This window comes from Odontesthes bonariensis, chromosome 5, assembly GCF_027942865.1.
Source record: "Odontesthes bonariensis isolate fOdoBon6 chromosome 5, fOdoBon6.hap1, whole genome shotgun sequence".
NCBI classification, from domain to species: domain Eukaryota; kingdom Metazoa; phylum Chordata; class Actinopteri; order Atheriniformes; family Atherinopsidae; genus Odontesthes; species Odontesthes bonariensis.
In genome coordinates this window covers 42,174,485-42,201,750 of record NC_134510.1, presented here as the reverse complement: position 1 = coordinate 42,201,750, position 27,266 = coordinate 42,174,485, and the positions used below count along the sequence as shown (strand labels likewise).

The following is a 27,266-nucleotide window of genomic DNA, read 5'->3' as shown; positions in this document are numbered from 1 at the left end:
ATCACTAGTAAATGTTCAGTGATACGTTGTCGAGTGTAGGTACAACCTCTGAGATAAAGGTGAACATAAATATGAAATGTTTCCGGATATCGGGGCTTGGTCGGACGGATTTCATGCGAGAACTCTGTCTCTCCAAGTCCAGCTCTGACACCTGTGACCACCAATACTTTGTTTAACTTAAGACTTCTCCAGCTTGTTCTTGGGCTTCCAATGAAAGAATCGGGCTAACAAGCAGCAGCTGCGAGGAGACCGTACACCTCCTGGAAAACAGTAAAGCCTCTCTGTCTAAACCTCATTACGAATTCTCCTTGGACTCAACTGACCATATTCTCATTATATGGACACACCGGACCAGAATCTCCTGAGAACCACCTTACTCCTTATTATAAATAAACTATTCTCCACCTTACCCCGTTTCTGACATTTCCTATGTCCTGGCAGAATACAAAAACGACAGGAAAATACTTTAATGACATGCTGTAGAGAATATTAGTGTGATAGTTCAGTGAAATAAAAAAAAACGAGACACTGACTTCAAACTCTTCAGTTTTATTGTGAATTGGAAGTTTCAGCAGCATTTTGCAACCTTTGTGAGTCAGTGAGTGTTGATGCTCAGCTGCTGGCAGCGGGTGATCAACGTGCTGACAAGTTTCTGCAGAACCTCTGCCCTCATCTTGCTGATTTCCAGAACCTCGTCGTGGTTCACCTTATCCTCCCGTCTGTAGTCCAAACTCACCTGTGGTGCGACACAAAGACATAACCTCACACATTGTGACTAATCAATCAATCAATCAATTATACTTTATTAATCCCCGAGGGGAAATTCCAGAATTCATTAATCACTGTAACACCACACTGTAACCCCACACTGTAACCCCATACAGTAACCCCACACTGTAACACCACACAGTAACACCACACAGTAAAACCACACTGTAACACAGTAACACCACACTGTAACACCACACTGTAACACTGTAACACCACACTGTAACAGAACACAGTAACACCACACTGTACCACCACACTGCACCACCACACTGTAACAGAACACTGTAACACCACACTGTAACAGAACACTGTAACAGAACACAGTAACACCACACAGTAACACCACACTGTAACAGAACACAGTAACACCACACTGTACCACCACACTGCACCACCACACTGTAACAGAACACTGTAACAGAACACTGTAACACCACACTGTAACAGAACACAGTAACACCACACTGTACCACCACACTGTAACAGAACACAGTAACACCACACTGTACCACCACACTGCACCACCACACTGTAACACCACACTGTAACAGAACACTGTAACACCACACAGTAACACCACACAGTAACACCACACTGTAACACCACACTGTAACAGAACACTGTAACACCACACAGTAACACCACTGCAGCAGACATTTCAACCACTGACCATGTTGGTGACGAGGGACAGACCCAGAACTCTTAGCCCACAGTGTTTGGCCACGGTCACCTCGGGAACCATGCTCATACCTGAAGACCACAAAGAGAGTTTAGATCCACTGAACATTCAAGTCTTTAACAGGAACATCCTTTAATGAATAATGTCACATTAACCTTTAAAACACGAATAAAGCAGGTCTTAAACCTGCTCCTATGACCTCATCAATCATCCTAATCACATTCACAGCAATTAGTTCAGCTCTCTTCATAAACCAGCTTTTCATAACTGAACGGACATATTTACCGGCATTCTGGTTCCAGCTGAGACAGATGTGTTACCCTTGATCTGCTGCTGGAGACCCAGACATTGACCTGAACAAGTACTCACGCCATCAGAATTTATTCCTTTTTTAATTTCCTTATAGGCTGAAATTAAAATGAATTGTATGTGTTTTATCCCTGGCCTGGTGTTACGCTGCTTGTTGTCCCCTCTTTCCTGTCCTCTCAGCCCCCAGCTGGTCTAGGCAGATGGTTCCTGGTTCTGATGGAGGTTCCTTCCTGGTTCTGGTTCTGATGGAGGTTTCTTCCTGGTTCTGATGGAGGTTTCTTCCTGGTTCTGATGGAGGTTCCTTCCTGGTTCTGGTTCTAATGGAGGTTTCTTCCTGGTTCTGGTTCTGATGGAGGTTTCTTCCTGGTTCTGGTGGAGGTTCCTTCCTGGTTCTGGTTCTGGTTCTGATGGAGGTTTCTTCCTGGTTCTGGTGGAGGTTCCTTCCTGGTTCTGGTTCTGATGGAGGTTTGTTCCTGGTCCTGGTTCTGATGGAGGTTCCTTCCTGGTTCTGGTTCTGATGGAGGTTTCTTCCTTGGATCAGAGGGAAGTTTCAGAGCCATCTGTTGGTTTCCTTAGCTAGGAAACTTTTTTATTGTTTTTTTTATGCAGGAATTGGACTAATTTGGAATTTAATTAATTGGATTATGATTGGATTACAATTAATTGGATTTTATTGGCTTTAATTGGATTTTTACAGCAATCACTCTGTTGGTGTTTCTCTCTGAAAGTTTAGCACATCAGTTAAGACAGAACCGACCCAGTTCCTGAAAAACTGAACGGGTTCTGCTGTTCCTCACCAATCTTAATGTCATATTAGCGACACACAGTCAGATTGAGGTCTGGACTTTGACCAGAACATTCCAACACAAATGAAAAAATGTGGCCTTACACCACTTAAGTGACGCTTTAACAGTATGTTGGTGGTCATTGTTCTGCTGTAAGGTGAACCTCTGTCCGAGCCTCAGAAGGATAGGACGGGACATTGGCTCTAACAGACGTTCCATTGCAATTTGTTTGTTTACTTAGCTAGGAAATTGTTTTTTAATTGGCTCTGTATGTATGAATTTGACTCATTTTTTATTTAATTAATTGGATTTGATTGAATTATGATTACAATGAGGTGGACTCTAATTGGCTTGAATTGGACTACATATTTAAAGTGCCTTGAGATGAAATTTGGTGTGGTTTGGCATTATATAGATAAAACTGAATTGAAGTAAAATCTGATGTGGTAATTTAATAAATATTTAATTCTAATGCATTGACTATGTTTTTAATGATGTTGTGTGGAAGTCTCATGTTTATACTCCAGTACCAGTAACTGAAGAACTTTCCTCTTTCCAGCACCATCTATCATTCCTTCAGTTTCCCCAAAGAACCTTTTAAATGTCTGTAGAAACTCTTCCAGGAACTCAGAAAGATCTTGAGGAATTTAAATCCTGACAGAAATCTAAATTATTAGATTCCCTTACATCCTGACAGTATTAAACATTACAAATCTCCACACTTCAAATCCCAGAAGCCACTGCTGTAACATTATGTTTAATACAGTCCATTAGAACCTGATCTCTGAGGTCACATCAATGATTGTCAGGTTGAGAGCCAATCAATGCCAACTCACTAATGAGGCTCATTAAGAGACATTAACCAGCTCAATGTTTGCCTTTGGTTACTAATCACTAAATATACCACTGGTCCCATCTGTCCTCTCGTCTTACCCACAGAGTCACAGCCCAGGATCAGCAGCATTCGGGCCTCAGCGATGGTCTCAAAGTTGGGTCCGCTCACCATACAGTAAACACCCTCTTTGATGAAATCGCTGCATCCGAGCTCAGTGCCAGCATCCAACGCCAGGCCCCTCAGAACCTTACTGTAGGCATCCGACATGCAGGGGAACCTGATCCCAAACCTACAGCCAGGACAGGGCGAGACGAGACAAGACGAACCAGGACAGGACAGGACAGTGGGTCAAAAAGACAGAAATGTATTTAAAACAAAGAGAAATGATGCGTTTCTGTGCCCCAGGCTCACCGCTCGTCATTGGGTCCGCACAGCGGGTGTTGTCCGGCGAATCCCGGCAGGTTGATATGGTCTTTAATGATCATGATGTCACCAACTTTAAAGTCTTGGCAGATTCCGCCGGAGGCATTCGTCACCAGTAGAGATTCCACCCCCATCAGCTTAAAGATCCTCACAGGGAAGGTCACCTGAGACAGGTCGACAGACCACTGCCATTAACACCCGTCTATGTAGAGGACATTCCCCCAGACTAGTTATCATGACATGGAGATTCCTGCTCACTATGGTAACCAGTGCTCTAAGAAATCAGATTCAATAGATAAAGCAAGAGGTTGGTGAAGATTCTCAGTCAACCAGTTCATGGTACTCATAATAGCTTGAATAAAGTCAACTGGACTTCTTTTTAGATCGGGTTTCACCTCTCATCAGAAAGGTTTCTTGTGTTCTGAACGGGACGATGGGGAGTATCAACTTATAGACAGAGAGGGTTGTTAAAGTCACATGTCACTGAACCCTCGGACCAATGTGCACGTTGTTAGAGTCATTATCACCGATGTATTGTGTAAACGGGCAAGTTTTGGACACAGGATCCAAGGTGTGAATGGTTGTGAAACTGCCTGATGAGGAGAGACAACGCTGCATTGTAGGTGCTGGGAAGGTTTATGTTTATGTTTATGTTTATGTGTATAATATGTTTATGTTTATCTTAATGTTTATGTTTATGTGTATAATATGTTTATGTTAATGTGTATAATATGTTTATGTTTATCTTAATGTTTATGTTTATAATATGTTTATGTTTATCTTAATGTTTATGTTTATGTGTATAATATGTTTATGTTTATGTGTATAATATGTTTATGTTTATGTTAATGTTTATGTGTATAATATGTTTATGTTTATCTTAATGTTTATGTTTATGTGTATAATATGTTTATGTTAATGTGTATAATATGTTTATGTTAATGTTAATGTTAATGTGTATAATATGTTTATGTTAATGTTAATGTTTATGTGTATAATATGTTTATGTTTATCTTAATGTTTATGTTTATGTGTATAATATGTTTATGTTAATGTGTATAATATGTTTATGTTAATGTTAATGTTTATGTGTATAATATGTTTATGTTTATCTTAATGTTTATGTTTATGTGTATAATATGTTTATGTGTATAATATGTTTATGTTAATGTGTATAATATGTTTATGTTAATGTTAATGTTTATGTGTATAATATGTTTATGTTTATGTTAATGTTTATGTGTATAATATGTTTATGTTTATCTTAATGTTAATGTTTATGTGTATAATATGTTTATGTTTATCTTAATGTTAATGTTTATGTGTATAATATGTTTATGTTTATGTGTATAATATGTTTATGTTAATGTTAATGTTTATGTGTATAATATGTTTATGTTAATGTTTATGCATTTAGCAGACGCTTTTATCCAAAGCGACTTACCAATGAGGATATAACATCAAAGCTAACAATAAGCTACGTAAAAGGAAACAACCAGTCAGACTCTGAGGTGACGGGGGGTGCAGGGTAGAGATGGAAGTACAGGGTAAGTGCTACGATAGGAGGACTGGCCACTCTGATTGGTTGCTGCTGCGGGGGTTCGACTGTCAGCTGTGACTCACTGACTCTGGTAGACAGTAGACGGGTAACCCTGAGTTACTAATGGGTTAATCGGTCTTAACCACTATCCTTGACTTAATGACACATCTGTCAGCTCTTCTTGTGATGTTGCTGTCACAGGTCTGCATCGTGTCTCCCTGCATTATGGGTAAAAGATGCTGAGCAGGAACGAGTGATGATGACTCACCTGACAGAGGGAATATCCTTCGTACAGGTGGAAATGGCCTTTCATGAAGACACAGGGAGTGTCCTCTATTGTCCCGAACACCAGACAGCCTTCATGACCCGGGACTGGAAAACGGAGAGACATCTGATTGTTTTATTTTGTGTTTGGTTACCATGGTTAAAGATGTTGTTCTGCTCTGCAATAAGGTTAAAGGAAAGGCTCTTCAGAGAACATTAGTTAGCATTAACAGCAAGCTGTTGACTGGCCTGTTTGGCATTTAAATTGGGGAAATTAATGCTGCATTAATTCTAACCATAACCAGGAAATATAAACATAAAACCATTTGTGCAAGGGAGCACAAATGGTTTTATGTTTGCTCAAAAAACATCCACAAGAGGAAAATGGAGGGAACTCTACTTCCTTACTTTCATCCATCTATCTATACATCATAACATTAATAAATAAATAAATAAATCCACCCATCCATCCACCCATCCATCCATTCATCTTCTGAGAGTGGAGTCCACTCACCTGTGCTAACAGGGAAGTGAGGGATGTCCTGGTACTTGAAGGTCTGTTTGTTGGCGGCTCCATCAGCCATCAGACCCAGTCCGGATCCACATATCACTGCCACCTTTGGACGGTGACTCGTCTGATTGAGCAACCACTCGGTGGTCAGTTTACAGTCCTCAAAGGAGCAGCAGCTGACACCGAAAACACAGGTTGAACACACATGAAATACTTCTCAGACTCACTGAAGAGCCAGCAGTGGAAATCACTCATCTGTTCTGAATGAAGGTCAGCTCAGACTCTCCAAAGACTCCTCTGTTTAAAAACAACACTTTTGTTCATAGAACACTTTAGAATTCATTAGATTTAAGGTGGTTTGGGGATTTGTGGCCTTTATTTTGTTGTGAAAGATGTGACATGAACCAACAGGCCACATGGGCCGAGCCGGACTGCAACAGAACCTCAGCATGGCGCTCAATCAACCAGCTAAGCTACATGTGAAAAATGTTTCCTGTTTCAGACCCGACTAAACAGAAGTGAGCTGAAACTGACGCTCTGAAGCTCATCTTGTTCCACACCTGGGGTTCAATTTCAAAGGCATAATCACCTTTTGATGGCAAGCAATGACTGAGGTAACATAAGAAGGGTCCCACTCGGGATGGGGGGTGTTAAAGGTCACGTAAAAAGCAGGGGCCCGAACATTTAATCCCTTAAAGAAACCAGGTGATAAATCTATTTGTACCTGATAAAAACATGTTATGTCAGCTGCTGCTGGCTGAATAAAGATAACTGCTGTGATCCAGTCTGGGCAAGATGGCAGCTTGGATGACCTTTCGCAAAGAATTAAGCGAGAGGAAAGGTCTGCCTCAGCCGAGCACATCGGTTGTATGAGTGTTCAAGAAAAACTGAGGCGATCAAGGCAGCTGAGTCTTAGTAACAGGAGCTCTGCAGTTTGTGTCCACAGTGAACAAATGTCAGGCCTCAACAGTGTCTTTACGGGTTAGGACAGTGGTTTTCAAAGTGGGGGCCGCCAGGGGGCGCTAGGGGGGCCTCAGAAAATTGGAGGGAAGATAATAAAAAAATAGAAAATAATTTTTTTTACACATTATAAAAAAATAGTCACATTTTTTTAATCAGTATTTTTAAAATAAAATTTATAATATGTCATATCGAAATGTTGTCTTTATGATTGGCTGCCAGTCAATACATGGTAGACCTGGCGGTTTGCGCCTGTTCTCAAGCTGCTCTGCTCCTCAAGCTAGCGTGTAGCTAGTTTAGCCAAAATGGACAGATTTTTGACTTGGAAGAGACCGAAGGAACAGACCAACAGCCCTGCTGTGGAGGACACTGCTGCAAAAAAAACCTAAGAACTGGCCAACTAAAATCAGAAAGTATGAGGCAGCATACATTAAGTTTGGCTTTACAGTCGAACAGAAAAATGCGTCCTCTGTCTGGAGACCCTCAAACGAGTGTTCAAAACCTTCGAAACTTCAGCGTCACTCGATACAAAAACATCCGGCAGACTTCTTCAGACGTAAAGAAGAGCATTTAGTCCAGCTGCATTCACACAGCGAGCTGCTGTCCGCGAGGAAAAGAGAGAAAATACCTTCTAAAAGTTGATGTTTCTTTACATATTTTGTAGCATCGTCTGTGGTTTGCAAAGGGGGCCAGAAGCTGATACTGTTTGGGGGGCCAGAAGCTGATACTGTTTGGGGGGCCTTGGCATGGAAAAGTTTGGGAACCCCTGGGTTAGGGGTTATATCTGAGGGACCTATTGTTGTGCTGCTGGCCGGAACCTCACAGAAAATAAATCAATTAAGCAAATAAAAAATCATCAGTAAATCCAAATAAAATCACATTTGGCTACTACTCCTCATCTTAAAACCTGGTGAGGACCTGATGAGTTTTATTATATCCTGAATCCTAAAACCCTTGAACTGAAAGAGCGTGGACCGTTAGCAGCCGAAATAATCTTATTTTAAAGGTTAAAACAATCTGTGAGCTGAGAAAGTCAGCGAGTAGAAACAGAATCTGATCTGAGGAGAAGATGAAGATTAGAATAAAGGACGAGGTCTCACCAGGAGTTCGCTTTGGTGTGCATCGTCAGGCCGCAGGACACAAGAAGAAGAAGAGGAGGAGGCCAAGTCAGGAGGCCAGAGCGTCCTCTCCTCTGATTGGCTGATTTAGTCTGTAAACGACCTCAGGTTCACTGCCACTACATATCAGCAACCTTTGACCTCTGCAGTTTGTTCAGCTCAGATCCCAGAGGAACAGAAACAGCTCAAACTGTTGGATAGAAGCGGTTTGATCTGAAGATGTGATCTAATTTCCTCTTTCTCCTCCAGACGGAGGATCAGAGCTAAACCTTAAACTTCATGTCCTCACGAGTCAGTTTGAGCCAGAAATAATCAGATTCATGAGTTTAAGTCATGTGACATCAGTCTATTCTCTGGATCCTGATTCTGTCTCACCTTTATCAATACAGAGAAAAATCTGCCCAAAGTTAATGAATCACAGATGTACACTGAGCGCGCTCTGTGACAGAGTCTCCAACAGTTGATCACTAAAGGGCTTATCAGCATTGAATAAGCAAACAAACAATAGAAATGTTCCAGAACTGACTGAAACAGCTTAAATATGAACCTGATAACTGAAGGCTCTGCCTCCCAAACTGGCAGCTGGTTCCACAGAGAGGGGCCTGATAACTGAAGGCTCTGCCTCCCAAACTGGCAGCTGGTTCCACAGAGAGGGGCCTGATAACTGAAGGCTCTGCCTCCCAAACTGGCAGCTGGTTCCACAGAGAGGGGCCTGATAACTGAAGGCTCTGCCTCCCAAACTGGCAGCTGGTTCCCCAGAGAGGGGCCTGATAACTGAAGGCTCTGCCTCCCAAACTGGCAGCTGGTTCCACAGAGAGGGGCCTGATAACTGAAGGCTCTGCCTCCCAAACTGGCAGCTGGTTCCACAGAGAAGGGCCTGATAACTGAAGGCTCTGCCTCCCAAACTGGCAGCTGGTTCCTCAGAGAGGGGCCTGATAACTGAAGGCTCTGCCTCCCAAACTGGCAGCTGGTTCCACAGAGACGGGCCTGATAACTGAAGGCTCTGCCTCCCAAACTGGCAGCTGGTTCCACAGAGAGGGGCCTGATAACTGAAGGCTCTGCCTCCCAAACTGGCAGCTGGTTCCACAGAGAGGGGCCTGATAACTGAAGGCTCTGCCTCCCAAACTGGCAGCTGGTTCCACAGAGACGGGCCTGATAACTGAAGGCTCTGCCTCCCAAACTGGCAGCTGGTTCCACAGAGAGGGCCCTGATAACTGAAGGCTCTTTATGTCTTTAGTGGACTGATCTAAGACAGGAGACTGAATGGTAAAAAACAGATTTATTGTCACATCTTTACAAAAACTTTAAATAATCTCAAAGTTCTTATTTACATTCTTTTCTTACAAATATTTTAACAATAACACCTTCATAAACATCAATCTTTTTTTCTTGCTGCTCTTCTGATTGGCTGCGTCAGTCTTCTGTCTCATTGGCTGCTCCTGGCTCAGTGGGCGGAGCCTCGTCCTCTGAGCTGGTTTGACGAGCTGCCGTCCGAAACAATCGCATCAAATCCCGAAATCTGCGAGATACCTGGAGACACGAGGGAAGGTTCACACAGACGTGTCACCACTGGACCAATCATAGGTCAACAAGGGAATGAATAACAAATCACCTCATTGGGAGTCTTGTTGCTGAGCAGACTGGAGATGGCCTGAAAAGTGTTCTGATTGGCTCCTTCCTGCTGACACATGGTCAGGATGACACGATCAGCCTCTCTGAAAGAAAAAAGACAACCATGAAGAGGCGGAGTCAACACCATCTGATGCAATGTAAAGTTGAAGATGTTCAAATGTTTTGCGTGGTCATAAACACGGTCGTAAAGTCCACAAACACATGTAGACTGGTTGGTCAAACTCCCATGATCACTCAGTAACTGTGAGGGTAAAGATCTGGTCCAACTCTCCAACACCCTGGAGTAAACCTTCCCGGGGAGGCTGAGTAGCTAATCCCCCTGTAGTCGGAACACACTCTCTGGTCCACTTCCTTACAAATGGCAACCACCACCCCAATCAGCCACTCCACAGGCGTTATCCCAGACCTCCACGTGAGATTTAAGAGGCATGTCAGCCAAGACAGCTCCACATATTCTATATTATTCATTGTGGGTCAGCAACCAACCAACTCTGACACTTGCTTTATCATTCTGTACGGTGAAGACCTCGATACCAGCCAGTTCCCATTTCCCGGTGGAAAGAAGCGACCGTCCAGGCAACTGCAAAGTCCGCTGAAGTCATCCACAACCAAGGAAGGCCCTGAGAGCGGAACCAAGAGAAATCCCCTCGGACCCCGCGTGGCTAACACCTGCTGTGTTCCGAGGGGTAGGGTTAACCCTTACTTAACCCAAGTAAGGGTTAACCCTAACCCAAGTAAGGTCAACTTGTTTTTCATCTTACAGACGGTTAGATGGGTGTCTCCAGACTTTCACTATTAGAATGATAAATGAATCCAAGATGTCAGTCTTTAGCTTCAAACAGTAAGCCAACCTAAACTATTTGAGTAAATCCGGTATCTCTCCATTCCCCATATTTTATTTTCCATTCACTAAGTGTTGTATATTATCACCCATATTCAACAAATTTCCTGTTTGTTTTAAGGTTCATGTCTTTGGTCATATCGTTTTAATAAATAGTTCATATATCTATATAGCTCCCCCATGAGCTGTCACCTTACCATGGTGGGGGGGTTTGCGTGCCCCAATGAGTCTGGGAGCTATGTTGCCCGGGGCTTTAAGCCCCTGGTAGGGTCACCCAAGGCAAACAGATCCTAGATGAGGGACCAGACAAAGAACAGCTCAGAAAACCCCCTATGATGATAAATACAATTGGACAACACGTTCCTTTGCCCGGAAGCGCGTCACCGGGGCCTGCCCCTGGAGCCAGGCCCAGAGGTGGAGCCAGGCCAAGGGGTGGAGCCAGGCCCAGGGGTGGGGACAGGCCCAGGGGTGGAGCCAGGCCCAGGGGTGGGGCCAGGCCCAGGGGTGGAGCACGAGCTGTGGGTAGGGACCGAAAGAACGAGATCCTACCCTCACCTATGGTCACGAGCTGTGGGTAGGGACCGAAAGAACGAGATCCTACCCTCACCTATGGTCACGAGCTGTGGGTAGGGACCGAAAGAACGAGATCCTACCCTCACCTATGGTCACGAGCTGTGGGCAGTGACCGAAAGAACGAGATCCTACCCTCATCTGTGGTCACGAGCTGTGGGTAGTGACCGAAGGAACGAGATCCTACCCTCACCTATGGTCACGAGCTGTGGGTAGGGACCGAAAGAACGAGATCCTACCCTCACCTATGGTCACGAGCTGTGGGTAGGGACCGAAAGAACGAGATCCTACCCTCACCTGTGGTCACGAGCTGTGGGTGGGGACCGAAAGAACGAGATCCTACCCTCACCTGTGGTCACGAGCTGTGGGTAGGGACCGAAAGAACGAGATCCTACCCTCACCTATGGGCACGAGCTGTGGGTAGTGACCGAAAGAATGAGATCGAGGATACAAGCGGACGAAATGAGTTTCCTCCGCAGGGTGTATGGGCTCTCCCTTTGAGATAGGGTGAGAAGCTCGGTCATCCGGGAGGGGCTCAGAGTAGAACCGCTGCTCCTCTGAGTCAGATGAGGTGGCTCGGGCATCTGGTTAGGATGCCTCCTGGACGCCTCCCTGGTGAGGTGTTCCGGGCCCGTCCAGAATCGCCCAGAATCGTAAGATTCTGTGTTTTCCCTTCTTTGAAGGTGGTGCCCTACATCCGAGGTTAATTAAGGTTTATTAAGACAGTGAGAACTTCTGGTAAATCCTTATATTTGATCAAGTAACGCTACAACTGTATCTTTGAAGTTCCCCGAGATAACATTTGTTTTAGTTTAGTGCTATATAAATAAAATTGGGAGGGAGGTCCAAACATGTTGAAGAACCACCACAGAACCAGAACTGTACATATGTGTGAGGTGTACCTGGTCCAGAGGATTACTTTCTCTCCAGTCGCTGTCAGAGAAATGTTTTTAGCACGGACGGGGACGTCCAGGGGCGGACTGGGCCGAGGAGGAGCCGGGGAGGAGCAGGAGGGGGCAGGTGAGATGGGGGAGGGGGCAGGTGAGGTGGAGGAGGAAGGTAAGATGAAGGAGGGGGCAGGTGAGATGGAGGAGGAGGGGGCAGGAGGGATGGAGGAGGGGGCAGGTGAGATGGAGGAGGAAGGTAAGATGGAGGAGGGGGCAGGAGGGATGGAGGAGGGGGCAGGTGAGATGGAGGAGGAAGGTAAGATGGAGGAGGGGGCAGGTGAGATGGAGGAGGAAGGTAAGATGAAGGAGGGGGCAGGTGAGATGGAGGAGGGGGCAGGAGGGATGGAGGAGGGGGCAGGTGAGATGGAGGAGGGGGCAGGTGAAATGGAGGAGGGGGCAGGAGGGATGGAGGAGGGGGCAGGTGAGATGAAGGAGGAAGGTAAGATGGAGGAGGGGGCAGGTGAGATGGAGGAGGAAGGTAAGATGGAGGAGGGGGCAGGTAAGATGGAGGAGGGGGCAGGTAAGATGGAGGAGGGGGCAGGTGAGACGGAGGAGGGGGCAGGAGGGATGGAGGAGGGGGCAGGTGAGATGGAGGAGGAAGGTAAGATGGAGGAGGGGGCAGGTAAGATGGAGGAGGGGGCAGGTAAGATGGAGGAGGGGGCAGGTGAGACGGAGGAGGGGGCAGGAGGGATGGAGGAGGGGGCAGGTGAGATGGAGGAGGGGGCAGGAGTGATGGAGGAGGGAGCAGGAGTGATGGAGGAGGGGGCAGGAGTGATGGAGGGGGCAGGTGAGATGGAGGAGGGGGCAGGAGTGATGGAGGAGGGGGCAGGAGTGATGGAGGAGGGGGCAGGTGAGATGGAGGAGGGGGCAGGAGTGATGGAGGAGGGGGCAGGAGTGATGGAGGAGGAGGCAGGAGTGATGGAGGAGGAGGCAGGAGTGATGGAGGAGGGGGCAGGTGAGATGGAGGAGGGGGCAGGAGTGATGGAGGAGGGGGCAGGAGTGATGGAGGAGGGGGCAGGTGAGATGGAGGAGGGGGCAGGAGTGATGGAGCAGGGGGCAGGAGTGATGGAGGAGGGGGCAGGAGTGATGGAGCAGGGGGCAGGTAAGATGGAGCAGGGGGCAGGTGAGATGGAGGAGGGGGCAGGTGAGATGGAGGAGGGGGCAGGAGAGATGGAGGAGGGGGCAGGTAAGATGGAGCAGGGGGCAGGTAAGATGGAGCAGGGGGCAGGTGAGATGGAGCAGGGGGCAGGTGAGATGGAGGAGGGGGCAGGTGAGATGGAGGAGGGGGCAGGAGTGATGGAGCAGGGGGCAGGTAAGATGGAGCAGGGGGCAGGTAAGATGGAGCAGGGGGCAGGTGAGATGGAGGAGGGGGCAGGTGAGATGGAGGAGGGGGCAGGTGAGATGGAGGAGGGGGCAGGAGTGGTAGGACATGTGTGGTGCTGTAGCATGTCCTCCCTTCTCTTCTTCCTCTCTTCCTCTTCATCTCCTTCTTCATCGTCCAGCTCCTCCTCTTCCTCCTCCGGGTAAGAACCTGCCCACGACGCACAGCTGCGATCTGCCGACACAACGAGAGGTAATCACACACCTGTGATGATGTCACACACCTGGCTGACAGGTAATCAGAAGCATGTGATGATGTCACACACCTGGCTGCGGACTGCCGTCCTTCACGTCCAGGTTTCTGTCCTCTGGTGGATCGAGGCCGCGGGCCATCTGGGCGTAGAGCGGGTCGAGGCTTTTCATGGCCCTGGAGACGCCCCCTGAGGTCTGTGGGAAACAAGCAGGTTGGGTTAGGGTTACCTGAGTCAGTTACCTGAGTCAGAGTTACACCTGAGTCAGAGTTACACCCCTGAGTCAGAGTTACACACCTGAGTCAGTTACCTGAGTCAGAGTTACACCTGAGTCAGAGTTACACACCTGAGTCAGAGTTACACCTGAGTCAGTTACCTGAGTCAGAGTTACACCTGAGTCAGAGCTACACCTGAGTCAGAGTTACACCCCTGAGTCAGAGTTACACACCTGAGTCAGTTACCTGAGTCAGAGTTACACCTGAGTCAGAGTTACACCCCTGAGTCAGAGTTACACACCTGAGTCAGTTACCTGAGTCAGAGTTACACCTGAGTCAGAGTTACACACCTGAGTCAGAGTTACACCTGAGTCAGTTACCTGAGTCAGAGTTACACCTGAGTCAGAGTTACACCTGAGTCAGAGTTACACCTGAGTCAGTTACACACCTGAGTCAGAGTTACACCTGAGTCAGAGTTACACCTGAGTCAGTTACACACCTGAGTCAGAGTTACACCCCTGAGTCAGAGTTACACCTGAGTCAGAGTTACACACCTGAGTCAGAGTTACACACCTGAGTCAGAGTTACACACCTGAGTCAGAGTTACACCTGAGTCAGAGTTACACACCTGAGTCAGAGTTACACACCTGAGTCAGAGTTACACACCTGAGTCAGAGTTACACCTGAGTCAGAGTTACACCTGAGTCAGAGTTACACCCCTGAGTCAGAGTTACACACCTGAGTCAGAGTTACACCTGAGTCAGAGTTACACCCCTGAGTCAGAGTTACACCTGAGTCAGAGTTACACACCTGAGTCAGAGTTACACCTGAGTCAGAGTTACACCTGAGTCAGAGTTACACACCTGAGTCAGAGTTACACCTGAGTCAGAGTTACACCTGAGTCAGAGTTACACACCTGAGTCAGAGTTACACCTGAGTCAGAGTTACACACCTGAGTCAGAGTTACACCTGAGTCAGAGTTACACCTGAGTCAGAGTTACACCTGAGTCAGAGTTACACACCTGAGTCAGAGTTACACCCCTGAGTCAGAGTTACACCTGAGTCAGAGTTACACCTGAGTCAGAGTTACACACCTGAGTCAGAGTTACACCTGAGTCAGAGTTACACCTGAGTCAGAGTTACACACCTGAGTCAGAGTTACACACCTGAGTCAGAGTTACACCTGAGTCAGAGTTACACCTGAGTCAGAGTTACACCTGAGTCAGAGTTACACACCTGAGTCAGAGTTACACACCTGAGTCAGAGTTACACCTGAGTCAGAGTTTGACTCAGATCGAGTTTGAGATGACCCCCCACTATATAAATGAATGTGTGTGATGGTATTCTTGGCTCTTTGTTCTGGGCGCCCAGACAAGAGACTTCAAACGCTATGTGCCTTTGAATAAACTTAAAGAAATACAAAATCTGGATTTTCTCTTATTATTATTTGAGTAGTCTTCTTACCCACTTTGATAAAAAAAAAAATCCACAACAAGACGCACCAGCAAAGACTTCAAGGCAGGCGGAAAAATTAAGAGTCTGCCTGAGCCAAACAATTTTTGTTATCTCAATCTGGCTCCCCTGTGCTGGCCTTGGCTACCAGCTGCAGCTTCTCCTGGATGCTATGTAAATAAGACGCTCTGCCCCATGTGCTCCCTCCCCTTCCTGAGGACTCCTGTGGAAACTGTTTAGGCTGGCTGATAAACTTTCCATCGCATTATCAAGGACAATGGCCTCTGAGACAGTGCTTCATGGACTTACTTACACACACACTCACATGCTCACTGATTAACATACGCAGTTCACACACCTCCTCACCGGTCCCAATGCTTGATGGTGTGTGTATGTTTTGCTTTTTTTGTGCTGAGGTTTTTTTTGCAATCTCAAACTGTATCCTGGTATGGGTAAAGTGTGAAATATGATTTTTTTCTCCTCCTTTCACCTAATGTGGTATCTTTTCTCCTATCTGGCAGCGCTCATCACTGAGCTGCATGGCCACGGTCACCCGTCTCCCTTGTTCTGTTTTTATGTTGTCTGTCTGGATGGGTCGTACTGGAACTTTTGTAATTTCCCCCTCTGGGATTAATAAAGTATTTTGAATTGAATAACACACGCCGAGGTGTCGATGAGACGGGTCAAGGGAAAGATTCTGATTGGCTGTGGACAGACGGGTCTTTATGATACTGGAGGCTCAGCTCACTCAGTACAGAACAGCTGATTTTCAGGTGTGACCCACAAGTAACTCAGTTACCTGTGATCAAGTATCAGGACATACCTGGTTGCCATGGCAGCGAGAGCATCCTTTCCTCTTGTGCCTACGGAGCTTCACATCCCGACAGAGACAAGGCCACTCTTTGTCTGACCAATCACAGTCCTGGAAGCAGAACCCATTAGAGAACCAGGACTTTTAAAAACATCCGTTTTAAGACTCTTTAAATGCAACATATTGTGTAAAACTCCTTCTTTCTGTTCCTGGAGTTCTAAGGAGTTATTGCTGTTCCTTTAGCAGCAGCTAACGCTAACAGCCTTGCAGCAGCTAACGCTAACAGCTTAGCTAATGAAGGTGACGTACACCAGCTTCTAAGGAGTTATTGCTGTTCCTTTAGCAGCAGCTAACGCTAACAGCTTAGCTAATGAAGGTGACGTACACCAGCTTCTAAGGAGTTATTGCTGCTCATTTAGCAGCAGCTAACACTAACAGCTTAGCTAATGAAGGTGACGTACACCAGCTACTAAGGAGTTATTGCTGTTCCTTTCGCAGCAGCTAACGCTAACAGCTTAGCTAATGAAGATGACGTACACCAGCTTATAAGGAGTTATTGCTGTTCCTTTAGCAGCAGCTAACGCTAACAGCTTAGCTAATGAAGGTGACGTACACCAGAGCCCGTCTACGGAGAGCCTCGCCACTCTCCGTAAGCCCCATTGTATGCAGTCCCACCAGAATTCCACTGGGGGTGATCGCGGGCGAGTCCAGAATGAATGGGGGTCTATGGGGCTAAACGGCTAAATATATTTATTTCACCTGCTTGTCGTTGAAACATCGCATATTTTATTCTAGATTCGGCAAGTTCAATATAGATTATAGGTCGAAAGTCGAATTAATGAGTATTTATGTCCTTTCAATTTCTTTCAGTTTGGGTCGTTGTTGGCCATAAAACGCTAGCATTCTGCTAATGAATGCTGATTGGTCAGTGACGGACATGCGACTGATTACGACCAGAGACCCCGCTTGATGGCAGCTGAAGCCAAAGCAGTGGATGTCCAGAATGGAATATGAAACAGAATCTTAAGGAGGACCTTCCCGCTATTAATATTTAAGTTAATATTTGTGTATAGTAACTTATTTCTTCCTGCGGGCACTTTTGTTTTCAGATCGTTATATATGTATTGTGAAAGTACATGGGTATAAATGGAATTTGAGTCTCTTATTCGTGTGTTCAACGTGTCAATATACATGGTTTAGTATTAGGACCTTAAAAAGTATAGTAAATGTCCCGCTCAATAATATTAAACAATCGTTTTTATTCCGCCATTCCTTCACGGCCTGAATTCTGCAGCTTGACTGTAAATTGCAGTGGCAGTAGGGGGGGTTTAGTAGATAGATTAGGGGGTTAGTTAGGTTTGTTAGATTAGGTTAGGTAAAATAGGTTATTTTAGGACATTAATAAATATATGTTTAACAACAAGGGCCTACCTTTGGAATCTTTACTTAAGTTTGTGTTATTATTTTGCATACTACATGCAACAAGTGTTACTTATTTAGTCAATTTATTTATTAGTCCTTTGTTTTATTAAGAAAATCAAACTCACTGAACGTGTCCATGCATTCAAACTGAGCTCTGTTGGTTTAAACTATGTCTAAACTTTGTTTTAATTTTCGCTATTGCCACCGTAAGTTGGCTAGGGCAGAGCTATGGAAAGAAGTATCTATATATAGCTCTGGGCTAGGGTACATAGCGACCGTGTTGAATTGCCAGACGGGCTCTGCAGTGACTCAGAACTTGCCGTAAAGCAGAACGTACGCAATCTGTTAGTCATCACCATTTTTGAACGGCTTTTTAGAACAGATAAGTGAACTTCAAAAATGCAATATTCAGCCGAGTGTATTTTTTTAGTCCCCCCTTTTGAATGCAACTTTCAAATTACTTGACAAAAAATTATATCCTGAGAAAAGTGGATTTTTAGGGTGCAACCCCCATAGACCCCCATTCATTCTGGACTCGCCCGCGAGCGCCCTCACATGGACAGAGACAACATTTCAGAAACCGGAAGTTACCGAGAGTGGCAGTTCTCTTCCATTAGACATTCTCTGCGTACACCAGCTTATAAGGAGTTGTTCCTTTCTGAAAGATGAACGTTATTGTTCCCACATTACTTTGTTAGCTGAAGCTTTCTAGCTGAACGGTTCCGCTCTGTAACTCATCAACCTGCAGCTGTGTGGATAAGGTGTGTTTCCAACACAACACCGGTCCTCTCCTCACTCTCGCTGTGCTAACGCTACATTATGGGCATGTTTCTGATAAAGTAATGAGTAGCTGCTGACTCACAGAAAGGGTGGAGCTGAGCTCCTGCTGAGTCTCCACCCTGAAAACAGTCTGTTAACGAAGAGGTGTTAAAACAGGAAAGAACCGCTGTGCTTAAACCAACAGGCGTCCTGACCAAAGTCTGTCTCATACAGCTCAATAAGACCTCAGAAAGTTGAGTCTATTTGTTAAAACAGGCAGAACCCAACAGCTTTAAGGACTCAGGTTCTGTGCAGACCTTGTAGCTCCTGTGGGCGTCCATCTTCCTCCTCTGGCGGCGGCTCGTCATTGGCTGGATCTTTGGCCCCTCTTCCTCGTCTTCGAGCTCCGGTAGTGTCACATCCTCAAAGCCGCCGCTGGCTCCGCCCCCTGATCCCAGGCCTACGCCCTCTCCACCTTCTCCTTCCTCCGGCCAATGGGCTTCTTCAAATTCTCCTGGGCGGGCCGGAGGTGGGCGGAGCTCATCAAAAAACACCCAGAATTCAGTTTGCAGGTGGGTGTGTCCTTTCAGCAGAGCGGCCATCTGAGCTTTGAGCTGAAAAACATCAACCAGCGTCTGTTAGCCACACCGATCAATAACACCGATCACAAAGCTGGAGCTGGGCATTTAGCTGATCGGGGGGGTGATCGGGCCTCTGAAGCGCACCTCCTGGATGCTGGTTGGACTCAGGTCCGGGCCGGTCTGCAGAACCTTGATGATCTTCTGGTAATGGGACGGATTGTCTCCAAAGCTGATCTCCAGCTGTCGCAGGAAGCGCCGGCTGCGCTCGAACGCCTGCTGCTCCTCCAGCTGCTCAGACCAGACAACAGATATAAATCACTGTTAGACCAAACCTGGACTTTTGACATGTCCGTCAACATGTTAGTTTGATCCAAATCGAGCTTCTGAAACCCGGATCAGATGATGTGAGAAACCTGCTGTAGCCCTGGGGGAGGGGGAGCTATCTGATCCCCCTAACCCCAGGGTAGGGTTAGGGTTAGAGGGTTACCCTAACCATAACACGCCTAACCATAAGTCGGGGGTACAAGCCACATTTTGAAAAATTAATTTTTAATTAATATTTTTTTAATAAATTCATAATCCCATCAATTATCATGTATATAACCTTTCCCTTTCTCTAAACTCTAAGGTAACAGGTCGAGGCTGTGTCACAGGACTGCACGCCTAACCAGGACCGGGACTCACATTCCACATTTTGAAAAATTAACATTAATGTTTAATATTTTTTATAAAATTGAATAATTTCTCTTCTGCTCTCCCTTCTTTTGCAGTAAGTAAGTAAAGTAAAGTAAGTCATTTTTATTTATAGAGCACGTTTAAAACAGTTTCCACTGACCAAAGTGCTGTACATTTGATATGGCTAAAAAAAATGGAAAAATAAAAGCAAATCAAGACAAGCAAAATATAAAAGCAAACACAAAGAGAGTAAGAAAGACAAATACAGAAATACAATTGACAAATAGACAGCACTAACAAATAAATAGCAACAGAGCAGAAGACACTTGAATATAAAGAGAGGAGAGAGATGGAAAGCTAGGAAGCAGGGAAGGCCAGGGAGTATAGGTGGGTCTTGAGCCTTGATTTAAAGGTGGTCACAGAGGGAGACAGTCTAACATCTGGGGGAAGACAATTCCACAGACGTGGGGCTGCTACTGCAAAAGCTCTATCGCCTTTTTGCTTGAGGCGGGTGCGGGCCACAGAGAGAAGACCCTTGTCGGCAGATCTAAGGGACCTGGATGCTGAGAGGGGATGGAGGAGGTCTGAGATATATGAGGGAGCCAACCCATGCAGTGCCTTATATACAATCAGCAGGACTTTAAAGTGGATCCTAAAGCTAATGGGGAGCCAGTGTAAGGAGGCCAGTACAGGGGTGATGTGTTGATATTTTTTGGTGCCAGTTAGCAGCCTTGCAGCTGCATTCTGTACCAATTGCAGACGAGAAAGTTGGGACTGGGGGAGACCAAGATAGAGGGAGTTGCAATAATCTAACCGGGATGTAACAAATGCATGAATTACTGTTTCTAAGTCCTTGGGAGACAGGGAGGGTTTGAGATGGGAAATAATTCTCAGCTGATGGAAGCTACTCTTGATAACAGAGCTAATCTGCCTTTTAAAACAGAGCTCTGAGTCAATGGTGACACCTAGATTTTTGGCATGTGGCTTTACAAAAGGGGAGAGGTGGGCTAATTGTCCTTCGATCAGGGGCCTAGCTTTAGGAGGGCCAAAAATGATGACCTCTGTCTTACCATCATTTAGCTGAAGGAAGTTACTACTCATCCAGCGCTTAATATCCTGAAGACAATCCAGAAGAGGCTGAATGGAGTTATCAGATTTTAGGGGCAGGTATAGCTGGGTGTCATCGGCATAAAAGTGAAAAGAGATGTCATAACGCCGGATGATGTCGCCAAGGGGGAGCATGTTTAAACAAAACAGCAAAGGGCCCAAAATGGAGCCTTGCGGGACCCCATAAGAAACAGGAGCTGAGGAGGAAGAGGAGCAACCAAGGGATACAGAGAAGGTTCTGTGTCTGAGGTAGGAGCTGAACCAGAGTAATGCTGTCCCCTTTATGCCTACCCAGTCCTCAAGACGGGATAGGAGGGTGTTGTGGTCCACAGTATCAAACGCTGCACTGAGGTCCAAAAGAACCAGGATCGCATTTTGACCTGAATCTAAAGTGAGAAGCAGATCATTGACTTTTAGCAGAGCCGATTCAGTACTGTGGAGTGTTCTAAAACCTGACTGGAAGGGCTCAAGGATGTTATGCTCAGTCAGGAAGGGAAGCAACTGGGCCAGCACTACTTTCTCCAGTACCTTGGAAAGGAAAGGAAGTTTAGAGATGGGACGGTAATTATTTAAAGAATTTGCATCCAGGTTGGGCTTTTTAAGCAGGGGTTGGACCACTGCATGCTTAAAGCAGGCAGGGACAGCGCCAGATGTCAAACAGGAGTTGACAACTAACTGTATGGAAGGGCCCAGCACATCAAAAGCATCTTTAAAAATAGAAGAGGGGACAACATCACCAGGGGAAGATGTGGGTTTCATACAGAGGACTATGTCCTTGAGATCTGCCAGCGATACATCAGCAAAGTGACTAAAAGTAAATAAAGGGCATGAAGACACCTTAACTGCGGGGGAAGGCAGAGGAGGGGGAGAGAACAGTGCTCTGATGTTTTCAATTTTATCAATGAAAAATGTCTTAAATTTCTCACAAGCATCAGCATTTGTGAAGGGAGCCGGTGAGAGTGGAGGGTTGGTGATTTGATTAATAGTGTGAAACAGGATTTTGGGTCTGTTAGCATGTTGATTGATAATATCAGAGAAGTATTTAGCTCTGGCTGCTTTGGCAGCTGCCTGGAAGGATGCTAAAGTAGATTTAAAAATGTCATGGGAGATTGTAAGAGGGTCTTTTAGCCATTTCCTTTCAGCTCTCCGGCAGGCCTGCCTGAGTGAGCGGGAGGCATCATCTAACCAGACTTGAGATCTAAATTTTGGGCGCTTGTGACAAAGAGGAGCTACCATATCTAGAATGGCTGGGCAGGAGGAGTGGAAGAGAGCAACAATATCATCTGGGCTGGATGAGACAGAAGAGGCTGAGGACATGGTAGTAGCAATGCAGCACATAACACACACCGATATGGACCCTGTGTCCATTGCACCCACTTGAAACATAACTCAAAAACGAACGGAGTTTCCCACGGCCTCCTGAGTTACTCCAAGACCATTCCGTACACGCAGCAACCACCAGCCGGGTCCTGAGGACAGTGCACCTGCTGCGATAGAGGGTCTGATATACGGCAGGTGTGGGGCCTCCTCAGATAACGTTCCCTGAAAGGCTGCTATGTGCTGATGTTTGGCGGTGTTGCATCACTTCCTGTAAGCTGTGTTCTATGGAACCTCTCACTTCTCTTGGATTATAAAATGCCACTGATTTTCTTCTTGTAAGTGACACGCTTTTGCATATTGAACCCTATCACACACGATTTGTTCCATTCTAACACTCCTACAGATGTTTAATCTTTATTCTCACTTCTTAGCGGTGTCTGGTTCTCTAGCTTAGCATGGCTACCAGTTCTCTCCCTATATCTCCTGCTTTCACCTGCTCCGTGTGCCAGATGTTTAGTTGCTCCTCTGCCTCATGTAACAAATGGAGTCTTTTTGTAGTTTTGGAGGCGAGGTTATCTGAATTGGAATCTCAGCTCTGTACCGTTGCAAACCACCCGCTAACTAGCCAGGTCCCTGTAGCCGGTGTGGAGCTCTCTGTTGTAGTTAGCATGTCCCGAGCAGCCTTGATCCCAGGCTGGCAGGGTGACTGTCAGGAAGAGGAGTTCATAACCCTAAAGTCAAGTCCTTGGTTGACTAGGGGTGGGCGGAAAAATCGATTCATGTACATGTCGTGATTTTTAATGGGATGATTTTAAAAATCGATTTTTCTCCCCTGAATCGATTATATTACATCATATCCGTGTCCAGAAAAACTTCATCAATTCATTACATTAAGTTATGTTAAAACTAGCCCAAATTTGTGCTGTGTGGACATCGAATTCATTTTGTAACTGTAAACTTTAAAAAATGCTGTACAGGACCCAGACACATGCATTCCCATACTAATCAACCAACTAGAGATGTTTGGCTTTTGTTCTGGATACAAGCTTAACTTGACCAAAACACAGATTCTAACATTCAACTACTCCCCATCCAAAACCATACAACAAAAACATAATCTGAATTGGAGAGCAACAAAAATTAAATACCTTGGGGTCACTTTAACACAAAACACTGATGATCTATATGAAGCTAATTATGTCAAACTGGATAAGGAAATTAAGAGCGATTTGGACAGGTGGGCTATTCTTCCATTAGACATTGGTTCACGAATAGAAACCATAAAAATAAGTGTTCTACCCCGACTTCTTTACCTGTTTCAGTCACTACCCATTGAGATACCCGAAAAACAATTCAGACTGTGGGACAAAATCATTTCAAGGTTTATATGGAATGGTCACAGACCGAGAATCAAATTTGAAACATTACAGATTGGAAAGGATAAAGGGGGTTTGGCACTGCCAAACCTCAAGGGATATTTTCATGCAGCACAAATTAGATATGTAATTTGTTGGTGTGACAAAGATTATGTGGCCAAATGGAAGAATTTAGAAAAATTGGTACAAGGAGGAGAAATTCAAAGTCTTATTGGAGACAGAGAAGAAGCAATGAGTGTAATTAAACAGGTGAATACAGTCACTCAGTTTACGTTAAAACTATGGTTTAATCTGGTACGAAAATATAAATTAGAGAAAGAGCTCGGACTGCTCCGATGGATAGCTTATGTTAGTAGCCTGTAAAAAGGTAATTACAAGAAAATGGTATAAGACAGACCCACCATCCCAAGAAGATTGGTTGAAAGTTATGGACGAAATACATTTCATGGAACAACTGACTTATAAAATAAGGACTCAAGAGGATCAATACTGCCGGAAGTGGGAGAAATGGACTGAATACATAAAAACGACAGGACAAGGACAATCACATTGACATCGGAAATTGATCAAACTGTAGAAACATGGTGATCCAACACGTTCTTTTTCACTTTTTTGTTTTTTTATTTGTTTCCCACTCCCCTTCCCTTTGCATAATGTTCTAAAGAAAAACAATAAAAAAGAAAGTATTCAAAAAAAAAAAAAATGCTGTACATGTTAAGTACCTCTTTTTGTCTCAGTTGAAATAAATGTCAGCTGCTGGACTGACTGACACTGACTGATGTGCATCGTTTATGGGAACGACATTCATTCTAGAAGTGTATGATTCAACTTGTTTGTTTTTTAAGGAGGAAGAAAATTGCAATTACTAGTTATATCGAATCGCAATACTTGTAGAATCGCAATTATCAAGAATCGTGATACAATCGAATCGTGACCAAAGCATATTGTCCCAACCCTATGGTTTACCATCAACCTGTCCACGTGTGTCCTCCACTGCCGGCTAATGAGAAGCGTAAATATGGTAAAATAGTTATTCACGTCCGGTTATGCTGATTGGTCTATCAGAGGATGCTGTAACCAGATTTAAAGAGTTAATTCCATCATCCTTTTCTTCACTGTGCAGATATGACAGGACGGCTACCTAAACTTTACTCCAGCAACACTTGACTCTCTGGTTGACAGAACTATAGTTTCAATGCCACCATGTTGCCCCTCTGAAAAGGAAGGGAATCAGTCAGAAGAGGTACCTCTTCTGGCGCCTCAGGGACGCTCAGGACAGGAGACTGGACCGAATAGAAGTTTCAGTTCAATCTGTTGGTTTCCTTAGCTGGGAAACTCTTTTTGTTTAATTGGCTGCTCTTTTCAAAGTTCTATCTTCTTCAGTTATCGTCTGCTTCTGAAGAGTGCAGACGTGTCTCTGCTTCCTCCTGCTGCTTATTGCTTTATTTGCTTTTAAATCATTTTATTTCTTTCCACAAGTCTTGGATATAATTTTATTCTTTTTCTTTTAAGTGAACCAAGACTTTTTTAAATCATTTTTATCAGAAAGTCATCTGGAAACTGTCGTGTGGAAATTCCGTTGCAGCTTCCTGCTTTTGGAGGAGCTCAGCTAACTGAAGCTAATTAGCAGCAAGATGCCTCCCTTTTCCACTGACGATTACCACGAGCTACTCCAGAAGATAGCAATACTGGAAACAAAAATGTATCGGCTTGAAGTGAACGTGGAGATAAATGGACAATATGGGAATGAAACTACTCTGCCAGTATCCCAAAACACTGAAAGGGAGCAGGCTAACAGGAAGCTAACTGGCACCACCGGGACACGGCAGGAGCCTGGTGTAAATGGAAAATATTCAACCAGTACTCCCTGGAACTCTCTTGGTGCTAAGCCAAAACACTACAAATCGCCTCCCTCAGATGTGGGAAGACGGTTATCAGGCAGAACCCAACACCTGGAGACCCACAATGACTCCGAGTGGCCTGCACTATCACACAGGAATGTCTCTACCTCGATACCAAAGAAAAAGCAACGATGGACCGAGACCACCACCAAAACCAGGAGTAAATTGCCACAAGACACAGGAATTCTGCTAGAGAACAGATTTGCTCCACTTTCTCAAAATCCTGACTCTCCAAAAGAACGCTCATCTCCCAAAACCGGAGAAAGGTATGAGGCTAAATTATATGCTAAAAGGCCACAGAAAGAGCTAACCTCTGGGCCTCAAACTCTGATAGTGGGTGACGGAGCTGTGAATGAGATAAAACGTTTTTGCAGCAAGAAAAAGACCAAAATACTCTGTTTTAGTAACCACATGGTGTCTGATATCTCAAAGAAGATCCTGGACATTGTTGCTGAGCATCCAACACTGAAATCTCTCATCATACACACAGGAGCCCTTGATGTTGTGAAGCACCAATCGGAGGTATTAAAACAAGACTTTATGGACCTGGTAAACAAAGTTCGATGCACCAGTACAGAGGTGTTTTTCAGTGGACCTCTACCAACAGTTTGGCAAGGAGCTGAGAGATTCAGCAGACTGATGATGCTAAACAGATGGCTCAAAGACATGTGTGCTGCTCATTCAATGAACTTTATTGACAATTTCAACATCTTTTGGGGACGCAGGCACCTCTTTAAGGCAGATGGATTTCACCTTAACAAGTCAGGAGTTCAGTTGCTAAGCTCCAATATTTTTTACTCTCTGCGTCACACACCAGCAGCCCCTATCAAGGACGAGACAGGACAAAATGATCCAAAACAACAGATAGGACAATGCTCTGGTGAGGGCGCTGAGACAAGGACTGACCATGGAGGGCAGCGGATCCAGAAAGAACCTGCAACGTCATCATCCTCACCCCAAGATAAGGAGTCTGCAACGTCATCATCCTCACCCCAAGATAAGAGTCTGCAACGTCATCATCCTCACCCCAAGATGAGGAGTCTTCACCAGCCCCAGCAGTCCAACAGGCGGAGTCTCCCCCAGCCCCAGTGGGAAACCCCCAGCCTTCGCCCCCCCAGACCCCATCCAGCCCCCAGCTCTCTCCACTCACTCTGGACTCCTCACTTCTGGATTTCCCAGAACGGATGAAGAGCTTTCTCAATATTGGAATACAATTGACACCACGCCAAAATCCCATATTCTTCCCCCCTAACATTCCACCTCATCCAGCCCCTCCCATTCCACCACGTCCATCACGTTGGAAACAACCCTCAAACAGAAGTGACCAAGCCCCCCCACCTCCTCTGAATCATCATATCTGTGAGTCTGACTGATATGTGCCGGGTCCAGGCTGTAATACTGATATCAAGAATGCTCTTCCCCAGATAAAGTCAGGGCCCTATGGAGTTCAGGCAGCCTTTTCAATCCCTGTGATGACAGGTAACAGAAAAGTGGTCAAACTGGTGAGAAATAAAAAAGGTTCAGTTAAATCTACCAATCTATTGAATATAGTGTGTCAACCCCGAAACACACCAGTATCCCCTGTTGTCTGCACGAGATTAGCCCTACTCAATATCAGATCACTAGCCAACAAATCCCTCTTAGTAAATGACATGATCATGACCTATAATCTAGACTTTTTATTTCTTAGTGAAACATGGCTGACTGAATGTAGCTGTGATACCATTCTCAATGAGGCCGCACCAACAAATTTCAGTTTTATCAATAAGTGTCGAAGTGGTAAGAAGGGCGGGGGAGTTGCTGCCATTTTTAAATCAGTCTTTCAGTGCAAAGAAATTTTACTTGGTGATTTTAGCTCTTTTGAATATCTCTGTTTTTTTAGTAAAGGGGG

General features: G+C 45.3%; 2 protein-coding genes across 2 annotated transcripts in view; both read right to left on the bottom strand.

Annotated features, from left to right (window-relative positions):
* Positions 1-595: 595 nt before the first annotated feature.
* pnp4b (purine nucleoside phosphorylase 4b) lies at positions 596-8,200 on the bottom strand. The gene is made up of 7 exons (XM_075466880.1): positions 8,178-8,200; positions 6,121-6,293; positions 5,611-5,714; positions 3,791-3,966; positions 3,478-3,668; positions 1,442-1,521; positions 596-736 (listed from the first exon to the last, which is right to left on the bottom strand). Exons 1-7 carry the CDS (start codon positions 8,198-8,200, stop codon positions 596-598), a joined length of 888 nt encoding a protein of 295 aa, XP_075322995.1.
* Positions 8,201-9,459: 1,259 nt separating this feature from the next.
* gon4lb (gon-4 like b) overlaps positions 9,460-27,266 on the bottom strand; it is a 55,547-nt gene continuing 37,740 nt past the window's right edge. Inside the window, exons 25-31 of the mRNA XM_075466542.1 lie at positions 19,141-19,284; positions 18,733-19,029; positions 16,247-16,345; positions 13,832-13,952; positions 12,141-13,740; positions 9,808-9,910; positions 9,460-9,725 (exon numbers count right to left, since the gene is read on the bottom strand). Of these exons, the coding sequence (XP_075322657.1) occupies positions 9,609-9,725; positions 9,808-9,910; positions 12,141-13,740; positions 13,832-13,952; positions 16,247-16,345; positions 18,733-19,029; positions 19,141-19,284 (2,481 nt within the window). The 3' untranslated portion in view covers positions 9,460-9,608. The remainder of the gene's footprint in view (positions 9,726-9,807; positions 9,911-12,140; positions 13,741-13,831; positions 13,953-16,246; positions 16,346-18,732; positions 19,030-19,140; positions 19,285-27,266) is intronic.

Coding starts and splice junctions, on each gene's coding strand:
- pnp4b (XM_075466880.1), bottom strand. CDS start 8,200: ATGCACACCAAAGCGAACTCCTG. Junction 5,715..6,120: donor TCACTTCCCTGTTAGCACAG/GTGAGTGGACTC, acceptor TCCGTTTTCCAG/TCCCGGGTCATGAAGGCTGT. Junction 1,522..3,477: donor CCTGGGCTGTGACTCTGTGG/GTAAGACGAGAG, acceptor TGTGGTCTTCAG/GTATGAGCATGGTTCCCGAG.